This window comes from Saimiri boliviensis, chromosome 5 (genome assembly GCF_048565385.1).
Source record: "Saimiri boliviensis isolate mSaiBol1 chromosome 5, mSaiBol1.pri, whole genome shotgun sequence".
Lineage (NCBI taxonomy): Eukaryota > Metazoa > Chordata > Mammalia > Primates > Cebidae > Saimiri > Saimiri boliviensis.
Genome location: NC_133453.1, coordinates 33663877 through 33685592, shown reverse-complemented (window position 1 = coordinate 33685592; position 21716 = coordinate 33663877). Strand labels below are relative to the sequence as shown.

Genomic DNA, 21716 nt, shown 5'->3' with positions numbered 1-21716 from the left:
CTGCCTGCTGGGCCTCTGAACTTAACACTTGGACCCAAGCCTCAATGATGTCACCAGGAAAAGAGGACTTATCTCCTTCCTCTTGTAAAAACATTCTATTGTCCCTCTCCCTGTCATTGCCTTTTTCCTTGGCTTTCCATAGTCACTTCTGTCTTCCATGAGCTCTCTCTTCTTTTGCCTGTGTAAGGCAGGTTTTGTTTGTTTGTTTGTTTGTTTTTATTTTTTAGCACAGTCAAGAGTCATTCACCTGTCCAGTAAGGAGAAAAGAGCAGGTTGTCAAGATCTCCTTAAATAGCATTTCAGGTTAGGAGAAAAATGAGATGGAGGGAAGGATCATTGTCTGAGATTACCCTAATAAGTCACTTCCAAAAGAGAAGGGGGAAGTTCATAAATCCAGTGGCAGTTACTGGATAGTTGGGGAGTCAGCCCCCTCTTTTGCAATGACTTCTTTTCTAAGTTTTCACTGGCTTCTTGGGGGAGGGTGGCATTTGGATGCCCGGTTATTATCCCACGAGATTATATGGGGCTGACACCAGCAATCTTGCTCCAGGTTAAGGATCAAAGTTACAGAAGGTAGATTATCTGTCCCCTGGTAGGCAAAGGTTTCTTATATGTTCAGTTATTATTTGTTTATTGCCTTATCTCGTTTTATTTCAATCTCATTAATCCTCAAAGATCATTTTAAGACATTTCCCCTCTCCTTAGTTTGTCTTCCTCTGGTTCTTGAAGGTTGGCTTTGCACAATAGCTGTCCCTCTTGAGGTCAGACCCTGATGAGCTAGCCCCTGTGCCCTTTCCAAGAGAGGAGTGTCTAAAGTCAGACACAATATTACAATGGGACACATCTCCCAAATCACTACTTAAAATTGACTTTGAGTCTCAAAACATTTGACACATGCTAATAGAGACTCTGGGAAGATGAAATGGTATATTTACTCTGAAATAGTGAAATAAAATGTAAGCAAACATTCTGTAAATAGCAAACATTGGGCAATTGTGAGCTAATTCACAATTACATCCTCCTTCTTGTGTTCCAATTCTTATTCTTCCATCATGTCTTCTTACAGCTTTCTTCTGCTACTCTCCTTTGACTATATTATTCCAGCTGAATTTTTCAGATAACAATAGTGGCCCTTTGTTAAATCCCTGTGACATAACATAGCAGTTAAGAACTTGGATCTTGAAGACAAGCAGCATTGCTTCAATTCCAACCCTGCCCTTTAGCTATTCTGGGTTCTAGTTCTTTTCCCTTCCTTACATCCACTTTTGGCACTGCTGCATCTTAAGCAGGGTGTATTTCCCCATTCCTTGACTTTGGGCTCACCCATGTGGCTTGTTTGACTCATTTTGTATGGGTGGAAGTGTCCCTGTGCTAGTTCTGAGCCTAAGACTTAAGTGGGTCTCATGTGTTCTACTTTGCTGCTTTCATCTCTACTGTCACCATGGGAAGAACGTGCCCCATCTAGCCCACTGGTCCAAGAACAATAAAAGAACAATGTAATGGAGCCACCCCAGCTCTGACTCCAGCTTAGTGTGGCCAACTTCCTATAAATTCACAGATGTGTGACCTAAATAAACACTTATAATTAGTTGTACGCCACTGCGAATTTGCAGTTGCTTGTTACACAGCATTATTGCATCAATAGCTAACTGAATCTTCTTTCAATTTCCTAACTTTGAAAGAAAGGATCATAATGTAACAGGGTTTGGGGGGAGAGCAAGTGAGACAATGCATATGAAGTGCAAAGCAAAATGCTTGGACAAGAACCAATTTGTACTTACTTGTTATTACTATCACTGTGTGCCAGGAGTTTATGCTCATTCTCTTAATCTACACATGCTTCAGCGAAACTTCAAAAGAAAAAAGGTACCATATACATATGAAACTGTCATTTCCATCATTTTCAGATAGGAAAAAAAAACAATTCCCAATGCCCTGTTGAAGTGGCCCAGACAGACAAGAAGAGAAGCTGATTAGTGACCACTTTTTTGGAAACTCAAATCAGAAAACATCCATGTGACTTCATGGCCTTTGCCAACAGATTAGAAAGGGAAGACAAAAGCCTTCCTTCCAGGAGCTGCTGATTAAGATGGAAACAAGGAGCTGAAGACAAGAGCCTTTGGTTAAAAATCTGGATCCAAAGGTAAAGGATCTTTAACCCTGGAATCAATGCTGAATGTCAGTATTTTACCACTATTTTAATGCAGTTACTGCAATTCATCTCACTTTGTGCCATCTCATATTTTTATTTTTTTAAATCTAGATTCCCCTGGGAGTGCTGTGGGGCTACAACCATGATACTATCAGAAAATGTGGTGTCTGGTGCTCCTGCCACAAAGAAGGCTAAGTTCCCAAATCACTTTCATTAGGGTTTCTCTCTAGGGGTAAAGACAAAGAGCATGTCCAAACGGTTGCAGCAGAACCCTGACTCAGCTTTGTTTTCCTGGGGCCTGGGCTGAAGCAAAGTGTTGTCTGAGCTTTTCGGATGTGTGCCTCTGAAGGTCCAGGATTTTCAAAGGATGAACATTTAAATCTACTTTCAGTATAAGGCCAGGGAACAGAAGAGAAGTGGAAATATCCTTGGCCATTTCTTGTTTGTGCCCAACCCAGGGATCGGTTTATTGCAAATATTCCTGTGGCCCCTCCTTTCCCCGCAATTAACCAGGATGCCCAAAACTTTAACCCAGGCTTGCAAAGAAAGCTAGCTACAAAGTCATTTTTAATTAAGTGCTGTTAAGATTACTTTGGCAATAGTGATGAGGTTTCACAGACATTATTAGATAATAGAAAAAAAATGTGTATACATTTTTCTGGAAGAAGCATACAGACTCAAGTATTTTTCAAGAGTCTGTAACCCCTCTTTTCAAAAGGTAAGCACTACTGACTCAGAGGGATACTAGTTGAACTTAAGCAATTCAGGTAATTAATTGAAATCAATCAATTCAGTTAGTGAGACTATGTTCTTATTTGCCTGATAATCATATTTTTGTTATTTTAAAGGAAAGCTGTTGATAGAGAAATCTATTATCCCATTCTTTTTCATGATGATGAGCCTGATATCTCCCCAAATGTATTTTTGCTTTTCTAGCCAAAACCTCACAGCTAACCTCCTCTAGTCAGCAGGGTAGGGTATGCCTCGAAGATACAGTTGTGTGCGCTGGTCTTCATTTGCTTCATTTTTTTTTTTTTTATGGGACCTGAATTGGAGATGGAGACAAAAAACATAATCTACACAATGCATTTGGAGGAAATGCACTGGGAAACAAAATGAAAAATGGGAGGGGGGCGGGCGTGGTGGCTCACATCTGTAATCCCAACACTTCGGGAGGCGGAGAGTCTAAATGGAAACCTATAGGTGCTTTTCTACGTCTTTCGTATTTTCTGAAAATCTCATTAGTGATCACAACATGCTGGTAAGTTGGGATCTCAATCACCACATAGCAATAGGGCCGAAGAACTCAAGGATTCCTCCACTCTGACCATACATGTGACCTCTGCCCCAAGTCCTTGGCCAAGTCCTTAGCCCAATTATGCCTCGGATTGCAGTTTTGTTTTTTTTTAAATTTTTGCAATCAGACCTTGGTGATGACCTTGAGCAGTGCAATATAAATAACTTCCATATGCTTAGTGTTCCAATAATCGAACAATAGGCATAATGGTGTAAATAATGTTGGCATTTCTTCCAGAGATCCCGAGGGCAGGATCCTACTGGTGCCAGGCACTCATTTACAGTAAGCAGCATCTGTTACCAGCCTCAGGAGCAGAAGGTGAGAGTAATGATCACAGATCTCTGCACCAGTGGCCTCCCCAACCTAGTTACTTGTTTTTAATTAAGATGACAATGCAACCAGGCACGGTGGCTCATGCCTGTACTCCCAGCACTTTGGGAGGCTGAGGTGGGCAGATCACCTGAGGTCAGGAATTGGAGAACAGCCTGGCCAACATGGTGAAACCCCATCTCTACCAAAAATATTTAAAAAATTAACCAGGTATAGTGGTGTGTGCCTGTAATCCCAGCTACTCAGGAGGCTCAGGCAGTAGAATTGCTTGAACCAGGGAGGCAGAGGTTGCAGTGAGCTGAGATGGCAGCCTCGCGATAGAGTGAGACAACATCTCACCTGACATGCAATAAGCCGAGATCATGCCACTGCACTCCAGTCTGGGCTACAGAGCGAGATTCCAAATCAAAAAAAAAAAAAAAAAAGACAATGCAATACCTTTTCGTTCCCTTCAGGAATTGCTGCATTACACTTTGAAGGGGCAGAAGATGGCTAGGTGTGCCCAGATCTTGGGTTCTAAAGATAGAAGGTCATGAGCAAGTGCTTTTTTTCTGGTTGGTGGCATTGGAGGAAGGATGATAGCAGGCGCCGCACACAGAGGGTTTTCCAGGAGGTGGCAGTGCGCCCTAAGGCTGGATCCTGGCTGTGCCTGCCTTCTGTATCAACCAAAGAATATTGTAATTGAGACATAACATTATAACGCATTCCAGACCACACGGCTACTCAAGTGTCACCTCAAAATGCTTCTTACTAGTTTCAAAGTCACTGTAACCAGGGTAGGGAGCTGGAAGTGAGGTAGAGGGTGGGGAGAAGTGAGAGGGAGCTCTTTGAGACGAATCAGGCAACGACACAGCATTGCTGTGAGTGGAGTTTCAATACCATCAGACCAGGAGCTACCCTGATGCATATTTACAACTGCTCCCAGGTTCACCTCTGAAGACCAATAAAAGAAACTGAAGGACTCGTATTGTCTGCATTTTAATTCCCAGGTTTACAAGAAATATTTCATCATTCTAATTCACAGGGAGCTAAAGCATCTTCCCTTTTTAAATGAAACGTCTCCTTGTTCAGGGTGAAGAGCAAAGCAAATCAGTCTCTCCCCTGAGAGGTAAGGCTGGCCCCAGATACCAGGTAGTGAGGGAATGGCCATGTGTGGATGATGGTGATGGGAGGAGCAGGGAGAAAAAAAGAACACTGGCTGTTGACCAGAGCATGCATGTGAAACACACGTAAGAGATGCATTCACATGGAGTCCATTCACAGGCAGGGCAGATGAACTCTGTAATTCCCAATACCTGACAGTGACATCTCGGGACAGACTAAGCAATGCAGGAATAAGAGGGAGGCTAGGCAGGTGTTGTTTCCCTGCAAGAGGCTGTTGGCTGGGGTGCTGGTTTACATAGGCACATTTACAGAAATGAAAGAGCCCAATAAGATCAGACCAAGAAGCGCTACAACGACCCCTTAGTATTGTCACATCTTTTACTAGACACATTCCTGGCTTGGAAGCCTGATTTCTGTTTACACCGTTCTTATTTGTATTTTTTTGTTTGTTTGTTTGTTTATAGCTCCTTGGTCTTAGCCAGAGATCTCCATATGGATAACAGAAGAGTGAAATCAGCCAGGTGGATTGCTTGGGAAATCCGTGCAAATGAAAATGATACTTAAAGAACAAAAGCCCAGCCTTTAAATGCCTTTGAACTCATCCAGAGTCTGTATGTGGTTTCCCTTTAATTTAGAAAACTAGTTGCTTTCTGATTTCCTCTACCCTCTTCCACTGGAACTTTGTTCTATATTCTCTGAAAACCCTTTCTTCTGCAAAACTCTCTTTTTTCAACTCTCTTACCTAATTCTAAGAGTGATCCATGTTGAGAATGCACAGAAGTAGTGTTTCTATGCCTTGCTGATAGCACTCAAAATATGCCTGCTTTTTTAATGGCCAAATGATGTTTTTAAAGCTAGAAAACAAAGCAGACAAACAAAACATTTACACACAAAAACACTGGTTTTCACTGCTGGGTTGATGTTCTTTCAATGGCCCTCTGCCAAGAGGCCAGGCCTTCCTAGCAGAGACCAGACTGCTTTCTGGGTAAGCAGGGAGAAGTGCCTATTTTGCAGAGGGTGGGAAACCATTCGCTAAGTGCAGAACTACGTTATTTAATGGGGTGATGGCAGCTCAAGAAAGCTCATCAATAATCAAGGGAGGGGGACAGGAAGGGGGATACTGGAGAATTACTGAAGCAGGTGGGCTTTCAGCATGGGGACTCAGCAGAAGGCAGGAGTGGAATGTAGACCCCTCTGGGCAGTGCAAGACACAGAATGTTCAGATTCCCACAGAAGAGTAATGTGCAAGAGGTGAGATGCAGTACCTTCCCTAGAGGCAATGAAATCTTCAAGATTACCTGTAAACATTACGGTGATGTAAACAAAATAAGCAGATATTGGATAGACCACAGAGAAAATGCATGTTAACTCTCTGCAACCTACATAATAACAGGAATCCCAAACAGAACACACAGCTAGAACTCTAAGATATGCAACAGTCCTAATGAGATACAAACTACCCATTCTAGTGAGAAGAATGCATGGTCTATTCTCAGCTCATTATGATGTTTATGATTCCTGTATTAAATTGTTTTCCAAAGATAGCTTTTTGTTTGAGTCCCAATCTAAGGAATCAAGTGTTTGCCTGATGACCAAATATTTAAATCCAGGTATTTCCTATTGACCATCTGGCAGGAATGTTATATCATTAGCCATATTTAAACTCAAGAATATCAGCTAGAAAGACTGTAGAGGTGGTACCAGGATGATAACAAATTGTTGATCGAAAATGGTGTCATTGTTGTGCAGAAAGGGCACAACAGTAAAAACCACCTCATTCAAAGTCAGTAAGTACAGGACATAATGCTTCTATTCTTCATCACAGAGAAAAGTACACAGTGGGACCCTTTTCACAAGATGGCGCCGAAAGCGAAGAAGGAAGCTCCTGCCCCGCCTAAAGCCAAAGCCAAAGCGAAGGCTTTAAAGGCCAATAAGGCAGTGTTGAAAGGTGTCCACAGCCACAAAAAAAAAGAAGATCCGCATGTCACCCACCTTCCAGCAGCCCAAGACACTGCGACTCTGGAGGCAGCCCAAATATCCTCGTAAGAGCGCCCCCAGGAGAAACAAACTAGATCACTATGCTATCATCAAGTTTCCGCTGACCACTGAGTCTGCCATGAAGAAGATAGAAGACAACACACTTGTGTTCATTGTGGATGTTAAAGCCAACAAGCACCAGATCAAACAGGCTGTGAAGAAGCTCTATGACACTGATGTGGCCAAGGTCAGCACCCTGATTCGGCCTGATGGACAGAAGAAGGCATATGTTCGACTGGCTCCTGATTACGATGCTTTGGATGTTGCCAACAAAATTGGGATCATCTAAACGGAGTCCAGCTGGCTAATTCTAAACATATGTATATCTTTTCACCATAAAAAAAAAGAAAGAAAAGTACACAGTGAGGTTTACCAGGGAAACCCATATCACACAGCTCCAGAACGTGCAGCAAGCCTGCAGCACTTAAATGTTTAGATATTAAGAAAGAGTTAAACTTCACAAGCCACTGCAAGATGATTGGTGAGAAAGATATTGAGACATCTTTTGCATGATCATATTACTGACCTAGGTTTCTTTGTGGTTCCTGCTGGTGTTAGCATTTGCATTGAGTCAGCTGCCAGATATGCAAAAAGCATTTTCTTCTGTTGTTTTTTAAGCTTAAAAGCATAAGACTAGGAGCAACATCTAAAATCATTTGGCCCAAACTTTAATATTTTAGCATGGAACTCTTTGCAAAAAAACAAACAAGAAAACAAAAACATACCTTGATAAAACTTTCTACACTTAGGGTTATTTGGTTGTACGCAAGAGAAATTAATGAGCTAACTAAAGCATAAGGAAATTCACTTGGAAGATACTAATGCTTGCACATGTTTAAAGGGAGGATGTAAGCATGAGAATTTCAATATACAGGTAATTCACTCTGTGATAAAGAAAGAACATTGTCTCACACACTGACTTTGAATAAGGTACTTTTTAGGGTTGTGCCCTTTCTGCACAGCAGTGACACCATTTTCCACGAACAATTTGTATCACCCTGGCACCACCTCCTCAATCTTTATTGCTGATATTTATGAGTTTAAACACAGCTAATGATATAACATTCCTGCCAGATAGTCAATAGGAACTATGTGGATTCAGATAATTGAGCATCAGGCAAATGCTTGATTCCTTAGATTGGGGCTCAAACATGAGCCACATCTTGGAAAATAATTTAATACTGAGCTACAAAGGGGGAATGAATGAACTTTCACCATTTCTTTTGCCATTGTAGTCGCTGGTCTGAGGGTAAAAATCTAAGGGGAGAGAGTCTGATTAAGCTGGGGTCACATGTTTGGCTGTACCTGGATGGCTTCTCATAGAAGCCAGTAGCCTGTGTGGCTGGTAGTCAGGATATCCTGAAGCTTTATACAATATGAAGGGTGTAATTCTTCAAATGGAAATTTGGGAGCTGCTAGAGGAGAGAAATGGGTGCTGAGAAATCAAAAGTCATCAAAGACACCCACACATACTAACATGCACCCCACACAGCAAATAAAACAGATGAACAAAGTTGAGGAGATAAAAGAAGAGGAGCCTGAAGCCTCACCCCTTACCTGTTATAAAAGCGTCTGGGACATTTCACGACATAGAATGGAAACCACTAACCTGACTTCTCTTCAGAATATTTGGTATCATGAGACTTAATTTATTATTCCCCACATTTTCAGGGCATGCATTCCACACTATCTTTCCGCCAACAGTTCCTTCAAAAATTCTTAATGATCACAGTTATAATTTAAATATCAACTCAACATTGACTGTTATCAAAATTTGATTGTGGAAATCACTAAAGTTGCCTCAAATCTGTATGGCTTTCCATTTCTGCCCTCATGATTTGATTGTACTTCTTCAGTTTCTTTGAAGTTAGGTGTGACCAGGTGTTGTCCAAACAAATGTGAGTGGAAGGGTTGTGCATCACTACAGGCAGAAGTGTTAAGAGCCAATACGTAGTTTGAGATGCTTTCTGTCTGCAGCTGCTATGATCAGGTAAGTACTTGGTGAGATAAAGCCTCTACCAGCCAGGCTCCCTGACTATGATGGGAAGACTCTCTTGCCAACCCCTGCAGGAAGTATTGAGTTAAGCCATTGAGAGTTAAGGATTGTTTATTTCTGCAATTTAGCAGATCCTTACTGATGTATCTATTTTCCTTTACTCTGACCTCATAGAGGGAGAATATCTTGTTTGTTCTTCCAAAAATATACAATTATAGGTACACTATACCCACACAGAGATTTTACTGGGCAGAAATTGAGGCTCAGTAAACCAGTAAAATTAGTATACTAATCCTTAATATTTGTCTTCTCCAGCCTCCTTCTTATGTGGTTTGGCTGTGGGTCCCCACCCAAATCTCATCTTGAATTGTAGCTCCCATAATTCCTATGTGTGGTGGGAGAGACCGTGTGAGAGGTAATTGAATCATGGGGGCAGGTCTTTCCTGTGCTGTTCTCATGATAGTGAATAAGTTTCATGAGATCTGATGGTTTTATAAAGGGCAGTTCCCCTGCACATGCTCTTTCCTGCAGCCATGTAAGATGTAACTTTGCTCCTCCTCACCTTCCACCTCAATTGTGAAGCCTTCCCAGCCACGTGGAACTGTGAGTCAATTAATCATCTTTCCTTTATAAATTACCCAGTCTCAGGTATGTCTTTATTACCAGCATGAGAACAGACTAATACACCTGCTAAGGCAGGAATTCACTTGGCTATATCACTACTCTGAAACTAGACAGACATGGGTTTGAATTCAGGCTGTGCCACTCACAAGTAATGAGCTCTTAAGCAAGTGATGTAACCCCTCTAGACCTCAGGTCCCTCATTTGTAAAATACTGCCAGTATTTTTTTCTGCCTTGCCAGATTATTGTGAGGATTTGAGATAGTGTATATAAAGGATGTATTACGGACCATGGCATATAGCAAGCTAGTATGATAGTTGTTAACCTTCTGTCTTTTCTTGGACACTTCCAGAGGCAGCATAGACTCATCACTTGGTAACAAACCAGTTTCACCACACAGAACATCTCTAATTGCTAGCAAACTCTTTCTTATTCAGCATAAATCTGCCTTAGCTTCTCTCTATTAGACATTTGGTGTGCTTCTTTTACATTCTTGAACAGCATGGACCAGTCTTACTCTTTCCTCCACATGACAACTTTTCATATATCTGAATACAGCTATCCTGTTCCTTCTACAGGTCTTCTCTCCTCTCAAAAAAACAATAGTTTCAGTTTCATTTTTCATAAAATTGAATTTCTAGACAACTCATCTAACCTGGGGGTTGTGTTTTAAAATCTCTCTGTAGTATCTAGTCATTAGTAGGTGCTAAACAAATATGCATTCCTTTACCCCTGAGTTCAGATGTCTGAGGCCTTTAATATGGAGCCTAGAGCTGAATACACCGTTGGTCTAATAAGCGCAGAGCACAGAGGGAGCCACCTTCTCCCACACTCCCTGCTTCCTACTCTGATCCGGTCTGGATACTGTACTTGTAAATGCAGCTTGAGATAGCAAATCTTTTATTTAAAGCCAAGTCATGCCACAACCAGTTCATGGTAAACTAAAATTCTTAGATTTTTAAAAACTAATCACTGTCAAATCAGGGCTCTTCTCTGCTGTTATTGCCAAGCCAATTGATAACCTAATTAAAGAGTCTTTATCTCATTGTATATAATATTATTGTTTTGGGGCACTAGGAAAGCCTACCATATTTTCAGTGTTTTTTTTCTGTCACCTAACATATTAGCTATTCCTCCCAGTTTGAAATGTCCCCTGAATCTAATCAGTATGCTGCCCTCATCAATAACTGTTTTGACTAGGGCAAAGATAGAGATCACTTTCAGGGTGGTAGAATTCATAAACTGACATTCCCCTGGGCATGTTACTTTCACTAGTATAGTGGGCACCCGCAGTGTTATCTGCCAATAGCCTTTCTTGGAGAACTGTCTTTTCTCTTTCATATGGCCATAAGAGTAGGCTTCTGGGGTGTGTTTGTGCAATGCTGCATCTGCCCCAAACCTTTGCTCCTGGCTGCTGTGCCAAACTCCTCTATTTAGCTCAGTGAGGAAGGCGCCAGGTTCAAGATGATAAAGAAGAGACTCAGAACCAGCAAACAAGACATAGGTTTCTATTAGAGGCTTACATACAGCAGAGAGAATCCAGTGGCAGTGGTTGAGCTGGACAGGATATCTGCCTTACCTACAGCCAGTGGTGCTGGACAAGACATCCGTATGGCCCAGTGGGCAACCGTTTGCAAACAGCATGCAGTTTATGTAGCATTTTCACTTAACACCCTCCCCTAAATGACCTCCACTGGCAACCTTCATTTAACCCAAAACTCAGGGCCACAATCCCCATAAAGCCTGTGTTCCCAGTATGGTTCTGGGGCTCAGATGTTTCTTACAGACAGGGAACGATCTCCAGGTTGGCCAGTCTCTAATCCCTAGGTTGGAGCACACTTTCAGATGCGCCTGCTATCCAGGGTCATTCTAAGGCCATGATTAACTCACTGTTCTCAGGTGCATTTACCCTACACTAGCTAAAATAGATTGGTCCAGGGCTTATTTGACACAGGGGACCAATAAAAATTCCTTCTACTGGAACCGAAAAGTGGGACAATGGAGTCCAGTTCAATCTCCCAAGCAGAAGAGAGTGAAATATTCAGAGCTTTATCATGACTGTGTTTTTCCTCCATGGGACCTGGCAGGTAGAGAAGAAAACAGTGAAGCAGGTGCAGAGGTAACAGAGAGGAGGAGAATGTGGATGACCTTCTACTGTGGCTGGCCTGGCCTACAGCCCATAGGTCCTCTGTGGCAACCTCTTTTTTTTTTTGAGACAGCCTTATTCTGTTGTCTAGGCTGGAGTGCAGTGGCATGATCTAGGCTCACTGCAAACTTCACCTCCTGGGTTCAAGCGATTCTTGTGCCTCAGCCTCCCGAGTAACTGGGATTACAGGCATACACAAACACATCCAGCTAATTTTTGTATTTTTAGTAGAGATGGGGTTTCACCATGTTGGCCAGGCTGGTCTTGAACTCCCAACCTCAGGCAATCTGCCTGCCTTGGCCTACCAGAGTGCTGGGATTATAGGTGTGAGCTACCACACACAGCCTGCACCCTAATTCTTTGAAACACATCATCTTTTTGCATTCAGTCACTTCAGAGGGCTGTCTGTTACTGGGAAACCACAGAGTCCTAATTAATTGAAGGTCCTTCCAATGCTTATAATCCGCTACTCATCAGACCCACCTTGAACGAAGGCTCTGACATCTATTCCATTTATTTGTTAGCTTATGTTTTGTTTTTCCTTTTTTATACCAAGGAGCCTGTGTTTAACGTTGGATTATCTAGAACCAGAGCCTGAGGCAGAGATTCAGGTAATCTAATTTATTGAGGGGGTGCTTTTCAGGAAATGGCTGAACAGAAGTGAGGGGACCAAAAGGAAGGGAAAGGGTTGAGACAGGAGGTGGTTTCAGGTGAAGTCTAGACTTGGCTCGAGGCCCAGGAGGGAGGACAAATGCACCACAGGTCAGCCTCAGCTCGAGGAAAGGGGGCTGGATTTTTGTGTCTTGTCAGTCAGCAACTGACTAGGGGACAGGGAGGGAGGTGGGCAAGGCAGTGCGGTCAGTTACTAGCAACTCCCCAGCAGCCTTCCAGCGGCTGGGGAAGGGCCCTGTAGCCTGAAGAAAAGAATGAGGGTGGGGTGCTGGTCAGGCCTACCACAGCTTTCTTCATTCTAACTATCTTCCTTCTTCCAGCATGCCACTGCAAAGACTGGGGTCCTCTCAGACCACTCAGGAGAAAATGCACTTGATGGATCCCAGTGGTCCTTTTCTACCCTTTCCTGTTATATTTATCTTTCTATTATCCTGTAAAATATGTAGAAATTAGCATCAAGAGTAGAAGCCGTTACATGAAAAGGGTCCCAATAGGGCAGGGGTGGGTGGTGGTGCCCATCATGGTTCTGCATATTGTGATGGATACCTGGGATTTTATTGCCTATGTTCATTTCTCCCTCTTTCATCATGACAGCACCCCAGATTCCCTGTGGGGAAAAGCCCCACTCCCAATAGGAGTGATCTGACTTTGTACCGGGGGTGAGCTCTGATTGACAAAAGCTGATCTGCAAAGTCCATCTACCCCTTCCCGGGCCTCACAATGAGCACATAATCTAATTTGAACCAATAAAAGGCAGGAAGACATTGAAGTTTCAGGAGGAAAATGCTTCCTAGCTCTTAGTAAAGACTAAGGAAAAATGCTTTCTCGTCTTCTGATCAGCATGGGAAAGGGTGTGATGTTTGGAGCCACACAACCATTTCTGGAACCTCAGCCTGGGACAAGCCTGAAGAAAAGATCTGACACTCAAAGTGGATGAAAGCCTCTCAAATCCATGGGGCCCCTGAGAATATGGTGAATCTCTACCTCAAACCATACCTGAAGCCAAATACCTTGAAGCCATCAGTATGTGAATCAACAAATTCCATTATTTGCTTAAGCTAGTTTTAAATGGGTTTTTGTTTTTTGAAACATAAACTATCCTAAGTGACAGACTGCAGCAAGTGGGAGGAGGAATAGATTACAGTCGGGGAATGTCACCACCCACTTGTTTTTGGCAAACTTTCACGTGTAAACTCTCCTCTTAAGTCTCATAATTTGTTCAGATTTAAAAGCTGGAACAGACGATTCAGCATCCCTGATAACCCTTCATAAAGCATCCTGGCCTGAATGCTGAGTGCCTAGCCTTCCACTGCAGGCATCTGATTTTAGGATCTGGTTTCTGGTATACTAAGCCATTGAAATAACATCAGCTTCATTTGGAAGACCTCCAATTGTTAGCGGAGCTTTGCAGAAACATCTCCCAGAAATGAGAAGAAAATGACCTCTCCCGTGGGGGTCTCTTTGAAAGTTTATTAATAAAACATTTGATTGAAACTGTGCATTAATGTCCTTCTGCAACTACTTTGGAAATCGTGAAAGCGCTCAAGACAGCTTAGGAGTTACATGTATCATTTCATTCTGTGCCCTATGCTGTCCTAGAACTGATTCCAGGCCTGGGCTGGGTACAAGAGTCCACTGAGGGCTGCAGAGGGACATGGCAAGTCCTGATCTGGTCCATTTCTCTTCATCTTTCTTCCTCTCCACAACGCTTCTAGAGCTCTCTCCTATGAGGGCTGTGGAATTTGCCTCATGCCTGGAGGTTCTAGTGCGCCTAGATGATTTTTTAAAATAATAGTACCAGTTATTATCATAGTTAGATATCTCTTTGTTTCTTTTCTCCATTTACGGTGCCTAATGCCATCTTTGACCAGATGGAGAATGCAATTAAAATAAATATAATGTAATATAAAAATAAAACAGAACATATTGCTTTTGCAGGGCAATCTGGGCCCAAGATTTTCTGCAGTGGAAATTACTGGCTAAATAAACCTATCTCCTCATTGACACAAAGCTGCGAAGAGAGATTGGTTACAACAACAAGAGAAAGAAATGTGATTATTTCCTAAATTGAAGCAAAAGAAGTTTTGTCCAAATGGAAAATTATTGAAGTAGAAAGTTGTTTTTTTTTAAATTTCTTTTTACATAAACACCATCATCAAATTCAATAAAATCACAGTGCAGGTGCTACAGGAATGACAAGATGAGTGGGGAGAGTCATCTTCCAGAAGAAGGTTCTAGTTTAGTTGGAGAGAATGTATGTGTATTATACATGGAGGGAAAAACAGAAATACACAGTGGGTGAATAAAGAGATTGTTATAGCTCTGTTCTGGCTGAGGCCCTGCTTCCTCAGATGGCTGCATGAGAAATTCATCCTTCCCAATAAGACGTTTCTAATACAGAGTGGGTGAATAATAACTGTGACCACTAAATCATCATAAACCCTATCTCATTAAAGAGATCTTTGATACAAGTAATGGACTCTGATGTGTGAAAGTGAGAATTTGTTGGAAGGACCCATGTGTACCACAGAGAACTCGAAAACCAACAACCCTTCGTCTCTAGGAAAGAGGAAATCAGAGCCTGGAGAATCAGTAAGAACAAAGGGAGCTTTGCAAATCTTTCTATGGCACTAGGGCTCCTTGCCTCTACTTCCCTCCATGTGCCTACTTTATTTTTCTCTCTTTTCATACCTTTTGCACATGGTGAGACATCTCTGGCATAGCCCTAGGATCACACTGCTTCCTGGCATCAAGACCCCCAAGTAACTGATGACCATACTAGGTCCAGACTCCTAGCAGAGAATCTCATTGGCCCAGATTGGGTCAAGTGTCCATCTCTGCTCCAATCAGCTATGACCAGTGAAGTAACTACTGGTCAGTACAAAAATGGCTACAAGAGTCCACCCATTTTGGTAAGTGAACAGTTCCCAGAAAAGGGGCTGGGAAGACATACCAAAAGGTCTTCTGCTACTAACTTTGTTCCAATTCATTACATTCATTCTTGGCAATGCATTAAATTCTTCCACTTATGATCATTTCTGTGGTTGCAAGCCATAAGAGATATCCTTATTCTTAAGTATAATTTATGTTTGATCTCTATGTCCCATATCTAAAACTTAAGACCATGGTTGACATAAGTGTTTCCCAAAGTCTGTACCCTTAAAGTCCTATCTATAATCTTTATTCTTTTCAACCATTCTCTTTAGAACCATATGCATACTCACTTAGCATATCAAAATTAGTATAGGCAAAGTTTTACCCAAAGGATTTCTAATTCTAGATAAACAAGGAGGTTGGGGAAAAATAAAGAGCCATATTCTATCTATTGTGTGCCAACAGGAATATCTAAAAAATTATAAAAGGAGGCAAACAAATAATTATTCCAAAGAGAAGTCTGATCAGAGGTCATACTGCAGTCATGGTTAGGTATTTCTGTTGATATCTTGATTATACTTAACCAATTATAGATCTTTTATTTTTGTTAGTTTTCAATATTTTGATTATCCATGCAGAGAACAAATCATAATATTTCTTGAACATTTGCTACATGTAAATCATTTTATTTAATGTAAGGATGACCACTTAACTCTTATATTAGTACCATGAGGCAGATATTTATGTTATTATTTTGCAGATGAGAAAACTAAAGCCCAGGAAAGCTGAATGACTGGTCATAGTCACACAGCTAGTAAGCCTATATCTGTCGATGGGTGCAATAACCCAGTTCTGTCCACCACTCAAAATTTGCCTCCCCACACTGATGTCTCCCTTAAATGTGTGTGTGTGTGTGTGTGTGTATGTATTTGTGCGTGTGTGTGTGTATATATATATATATATATATATATATATATGATTTGCATATCCACAGAAAGAATAATAAAATGCACAGAAGTTCTAGGTCTTACCTCTGAAATCAGTAACTCTACAACCTTAGGAAAATCAGTTCACCTTTGCAAACCCATTTTCTTCACTAATGGGAGCTACACATAAAAGAGCTTCCGGTGACAGGTGCAATGTCAAAGTACCAAAACAATGAAGTGTTACACAAACCAGATAGTGGGTCCTCCTCAGGATCCCTACAATGTTCATCTCTCTGCTTCCTATCACTAATCATCAGATTAGTATGAGAGGTAACTAATAAAATAAAATAGCATCCTCTGTTTCCCTTGACTTTCAATTCCTAAAGACAGCTTGGAGATGTCTACGAAAGTTTGGGTGGTAATAGAAGGGAAAAAGTTAGCTCTATTTTTAATAACTTGGTATTTTGGCTCGTGATTGAATCATCACTGTTCTCCCACTGCCAGTTCCTCCTTTCTGTACGCATTGCTCTTCCCTTTTTCTGCAGCCAGAAGGTGGAGTGGGGTCACCTTCCAAGCAGACCTTCCAGTTCTTCCCAGCCAAATCACCCTAGTGCTATGCACAAAACACTATATTGGAGAGTTGCAAGACCTGGGCTGGACTAGAAGTCTCGACTCTGCCATCACCAACCTAGTGGCTGGGAATCAGATCCTATCTTTGGCTTTCAGTCTCCCTATCTGTAAAATGAGAGAGATAGAGAAAAATACTTCCTAGGCCCCTTCCACCTTGAATGTTTTATCAACTTCCTTGAGAAGAGACAACATTCATCAAGGTTTACCTGGTCTCTGTAGCTAATCCTTTCCAGGGATTTTTGGCCCTGAGAAAACTAATGGGGTTTTCTTTCAAACCCTGGTTCTTCCTGCTTTCTAAGCCTAACAGATGTGAAGTCAATACACAGAGAAGAGCACAGCGGATGATATTCACTTTCCATGTGATTTGCACATTTCATTGTGACATTTTGTGGTTCATTCCGCATGTTTTGCTGACATCTACTCTAAAAAGGCATGTACTTTAAGAGATTCCTTTTCACAGAGAATACTTGAGTGAGCAGGGCCTCCAGGCTGCACAACTCCAGGTGTAAAAGACACCTCTGGATTGTGCAACCAGAGGGCCTACTATATGGTGGGGGGCAGGGAGGATGGTGTGGTGCACAGTCTGTAGCAGATTTTGACACTGCCACTCAGGACTGTTGGAGTGTCAGAGGGCACAACCTGGTTAGTACTTGGTTCAGGTATTTTTAATGCAGATAATTGAAATTCCAACTTTACTACTTATTTGCCATTTGATCTCGGGCAAGATATTTAACCTCTCTGCACTTCCCTTTCTGATCTGTAAAAAGAGAATGATGTTCATTCTTTTGTAAAAAGAGAATAACGTCCATAACAACAAGGACTGTTGTTGAAGATAAAAATATCTTTCATATCAAATGCTTAGCAGAGTGCCTAGTAATAAAACATGTTAATTAATATCATTGTCCCTTCAAATACACATGCACACACATACTAAATAAATTTTTTAAAAGCAAAGTTTTGAGTATAAGACACAAAGACCAATTTCCTTATTGTGTAAGTAATAAGCAAAACAAGTGTGGTTTTTCATTTCTTTGAGTTTTCAAGCAAAACTACTGGTATAAAATTCAGAGCTGGGCCAAAGTGGATTTCCAGGAAAGCGGTATCTGAGAAAGTTTTAAAGAAGAGCAAGATTTGTTGGCTGAAAGGTATAAGCACATCTCAACCTCAGAATCAGAATGGAAGCAGACAGCATGGTAGGCCTCTGACGACTTACTAATGAACTTCCACCTGCATGAAGACCAGGGTACACTGGTCAGATTTAACTCCATTCTATATCTCTGCTCCATGTTCCTTTATTTCATTTCCTAACTGAGATATTACATCCCCAGAAGGAGTTTAGGAAAACTGAGTGCTTTCATGCAATAAAGTTATCATGGGGAATGTGGTAGCGATGGAGTGTATCATTTTGGACATTGTGAGCATTCTTCCAGCTATTGTTTGAATGTTTGTCTCCTCTAAGATTCATGTTGAAATTTGATCCCCAGTGTTGGAGGTGGAGGTGGGGCCTAATGGAAGGTGTTTGAATCCTGGGGGTGGATTCCTCCAGAATATGTGGTCCTCTGAGAGCTGGTTGTTAAAGAAGAGCCTGGCACTTCTCTCTCTCTCTCTCTCTGTTTCTTTCCTCTCCCACAATGTGATTTCTGCACACAGAGGTTCCGCTCACCTTCCAGCATGAGTGGAAGTAGGCTGAGGTCCTCACGAGATGCAGATGCCAGTGCGATGCTTCTACAGTCTGCAGAACTGTGAGCCAAATAATCTTTCTTTTAAAATTACACAGCCTAAGTTTTCCTTTATGGCAACACAAAATGTACGACGTCATCATGTATGTGTAAAATTTTCTGCCCACATGCTGGAGTCACACATACAAATAGCTACAGGGATCAGACATGCAACATAATTGAGTAAAATGAACTCGCATGAGACTGTGGGAAGATCAGAAAATACACAACCTGTCTAAAGAAGGGAACTGCTATTCTGCTTCAGACTACTATTTCCATGCTCATTGATAAATTAAAAATGCATATTTTAATGCCCAGAAAAGTGGTTCTCAAAGTTTGGCTCACAGACCAAGTGCCAGCAACACCTGAGAACTTGTTCAAAATGAAAATTATTGGCCTCTACTTGGACTTACTGAATTAGGAACTCTGGGTAAGGGTCCCACCAATTTTTGTTTTAATAAGCTTCCCAGATGGTTAGGAAAACACTAGGCCTTAGAGTCACACACACACACACACACACACACACACACACTCAAAAAACAAAAAAAAACAAACAAAAAAAAACAGATAAATGTATAAAATATATCTTTCTAAGGCAATAGAGAGTAATGAGTAATAAAGATGTCTATAGGAGTAAATACTTCTCAGCTCATTTTACAATGCCAACATATCCCTGACACAAAACTCGTCAAATAACATTAAATCAACTACAGAGTATTTTAGACTAATATCTCTAATGAATATAGTAATAAAACATCTTCGTAAAATATGAGCAAATTAAATTCTGTGGAACCTAAAACAAATAATACATCATGGTCAAGTAAGATTTTGTGCAGGTATATAAGGCTGGTTTAATATTTTAAGAATCAATCAACATAATTCATCACATTAACAGGATAATAGAGAATAACTATATGCTCATCTTAAAAGAGGCAGTAACATATTTGACAGAATTCAACACTCATTCATGATAAAAGCTTTCTGTAAACTAAAAACATGAGGGAAATTTGTTCAACCTGATAAATGGCATCTACAGAAGGCCTAAAGCTACTATCACACTCAAAGGTGAATCGCTGGACCTTTCCCTAATATTGGAAGCAATGTAAATTCTCACCACTTCTATTCATATGAACTAGAAGTCTTGAGGCAAGAAAAAGAAATAAAGGGCACAGTGACTAGAAAGAAAATATACATATTCACATATTCACATGACTATGTACAATATTCTAGATGTATTTCCATATACTAGCAACAATTAAAAGTAAAAAATTTATTTTAAAATTTATTTAAAATTGCATTTTAAAATGTAATAATAAGTCTAATTAAAGATCTGCAAGACTTCTACCTATAAGAAAATTAATAAAACCTTTTGAAAATGGAGCAATATACCATGTTCATGGATTGGAAAAATCTCTATTGTTAAGATGTCAATTCTGCCCAAACAAATTTAAAGATTCTACTCAATCAAAATCTCAACTGATTTTTCTTTTTTTCATTACTTGAATTTTTTTTAACTTAAAATAGCCAAAATGCTTTTGGAAAAGTTGGAACAGCTGTACTGTTTTCAAAACTCACTATGAAGGTATAATAATCAATAGTGTGGAACTGGTATCAGGATAGACAAATAGATCACTAGAGCAGAGCAGAATTTAGAAACAGACACACATAAAGTCAACTGATTTTCAACAAAGGCACCAAGGCAATTCAATAGAGAAAGAAAATCATTTCAACAAATGGTGGTGGCTATTTATAGGAAAGAAAAATAAACTGTGTCCCTTACCTATCACACTCCACAAAATTCAGTTAAAATAGCCTCTAGAACTAAACAAAAGGGCTTAATTACATAATATTCTAGAAGAAAATAGAAGAGAAACACTGAATCCAGGTGTCAGCAAAAATTTAGACAAGACTCAAAAGCACTGATAATAAAAGAAAATAACTGGCAATAATGGTAGCCAAGAAAATTCAAATTTTTCTCCTCCTCAAAAAACACAATTAAGGAAGTGAAAAGGCAAGTCTGGGAAAATATAACCATATTAATTGTATCTGAAAAATTATCACCCATAATTTATAAACAACAACAAAAAACCCCTATAAATCCACAAATAAAAGCTAACCAAATTTAAAAATAGGTGAAAAACATAAAGAGATAATTCACAAAAGCAGATATATAAACAGCCAATAAGCAAGGGGAAAAGTGCTCAAAATCATTAGTCATTAGGGAAAGGCATAAGGAAATTTCCAGTATAATGGAAATGTTCTATATCTTGATTAGAGTGTTATTTACATTGGTGTACATTTTCACAAAACTCACTGAAATTTATAGTTAAGATTTATATCTGTATATATGTTTTACTTCAGTTTAAAGGAGTACACATGGCTTGTATTTCTTTCTAGCTGACTTGTTGCTATTGTACTATTTGTGTTTGAGAGTAGATTTCTTTCTACATCGTTCATTTTTGTTTTGTCATTCATATATTCATCCTTTTTAGGTTTTAGAGAAACCAACCTGTCACTAATTTGAAATGAATAGGGAAGCATGGGAGGGTGGAATGCAGTGGCCAGTTCAGTTTAGTTTATTATAGCACTAGTACAGGACAGAAATGACCAGGACGTCAACCAAGGAGTTGACATTGGTAATGGAGAAGAGGAAAAATGTGAGAAAGTTTGATGGTATATACAACAGGACTGATTAGCCATGGTGGGCAGAGTCAGGCAGTATAGTAGAGGGAGAAATGTAGAAGTGTTTCTAGGTTCCTATCTTGAGTGACTAAGGATGAATTACAGTGCCTATTACATAAGAAAAAAAATACAACAAGCAATAAATTAGAACAGGAAAGGCACACAGGAAATGTGCTGATAAAAGACAATGAGTTCAGTTGTGCATGGATTGAGTTTAAATGCCTAAGAGAAACCCAAAAGGAGAGGTCAAATAGGCAGCTGGTCATAACATTTAGATCCACTAAATCCTTATTAGGTTGTTGCAAAAGTAATGGAGGTTTTTGCCATTGAAAGTAATACTTTCCGCTTTGCAGTAGAAACTTGGGTTGGTCCCTACATATCCTTTTCCAGTCTCATCTATAAAAACGAATTTAATCCTTCTGACTCCTTTCACCAAAATATTCCAAGGTTAATGACACTTTTTTTTAAGAGATAGGGTTTTACCATGTTGGCTAAGCTGGTCTCGAACTCGTGACCTCAAATGATCCACC

The 21716-nt window shown here is 40.4% G+C and overlaps 1 protein-coding gene across 1 annotated transcript; it reads left to right on the top strand.

Moving 5' to 3' along the window:
- The first annotated feature begins 6749 nt into the window (after window positions 1-6749).
- On the top strand, window positions 6750-7209 carry LOC101035753 (large ribosomal subunit protein uL23-like). Its single transcript, XM_074398673.1, has one exon. The coding sequence runs from the start codon at window positions 6865-6867 to the stop codon at window positions 7207-7209; it is 345 nt and encodes a 114-aa protein (XP_074254774.1). The 5' UTR covers window positions 6750-6864.
- The last annotated feature ends 14507 nt before the right edge of the window (window positions 7210-21716 follow it).

Bases quoted from the DNA above. Each gene is read 5' to 3' on its own strand.
- LOC101035753 (XM_074398673.1), top strand. From the start codon at position 6,865: ATGTCACCCACCTTCCAGCAGCCCAAGACACTGCGACTCTGGAGGCAG.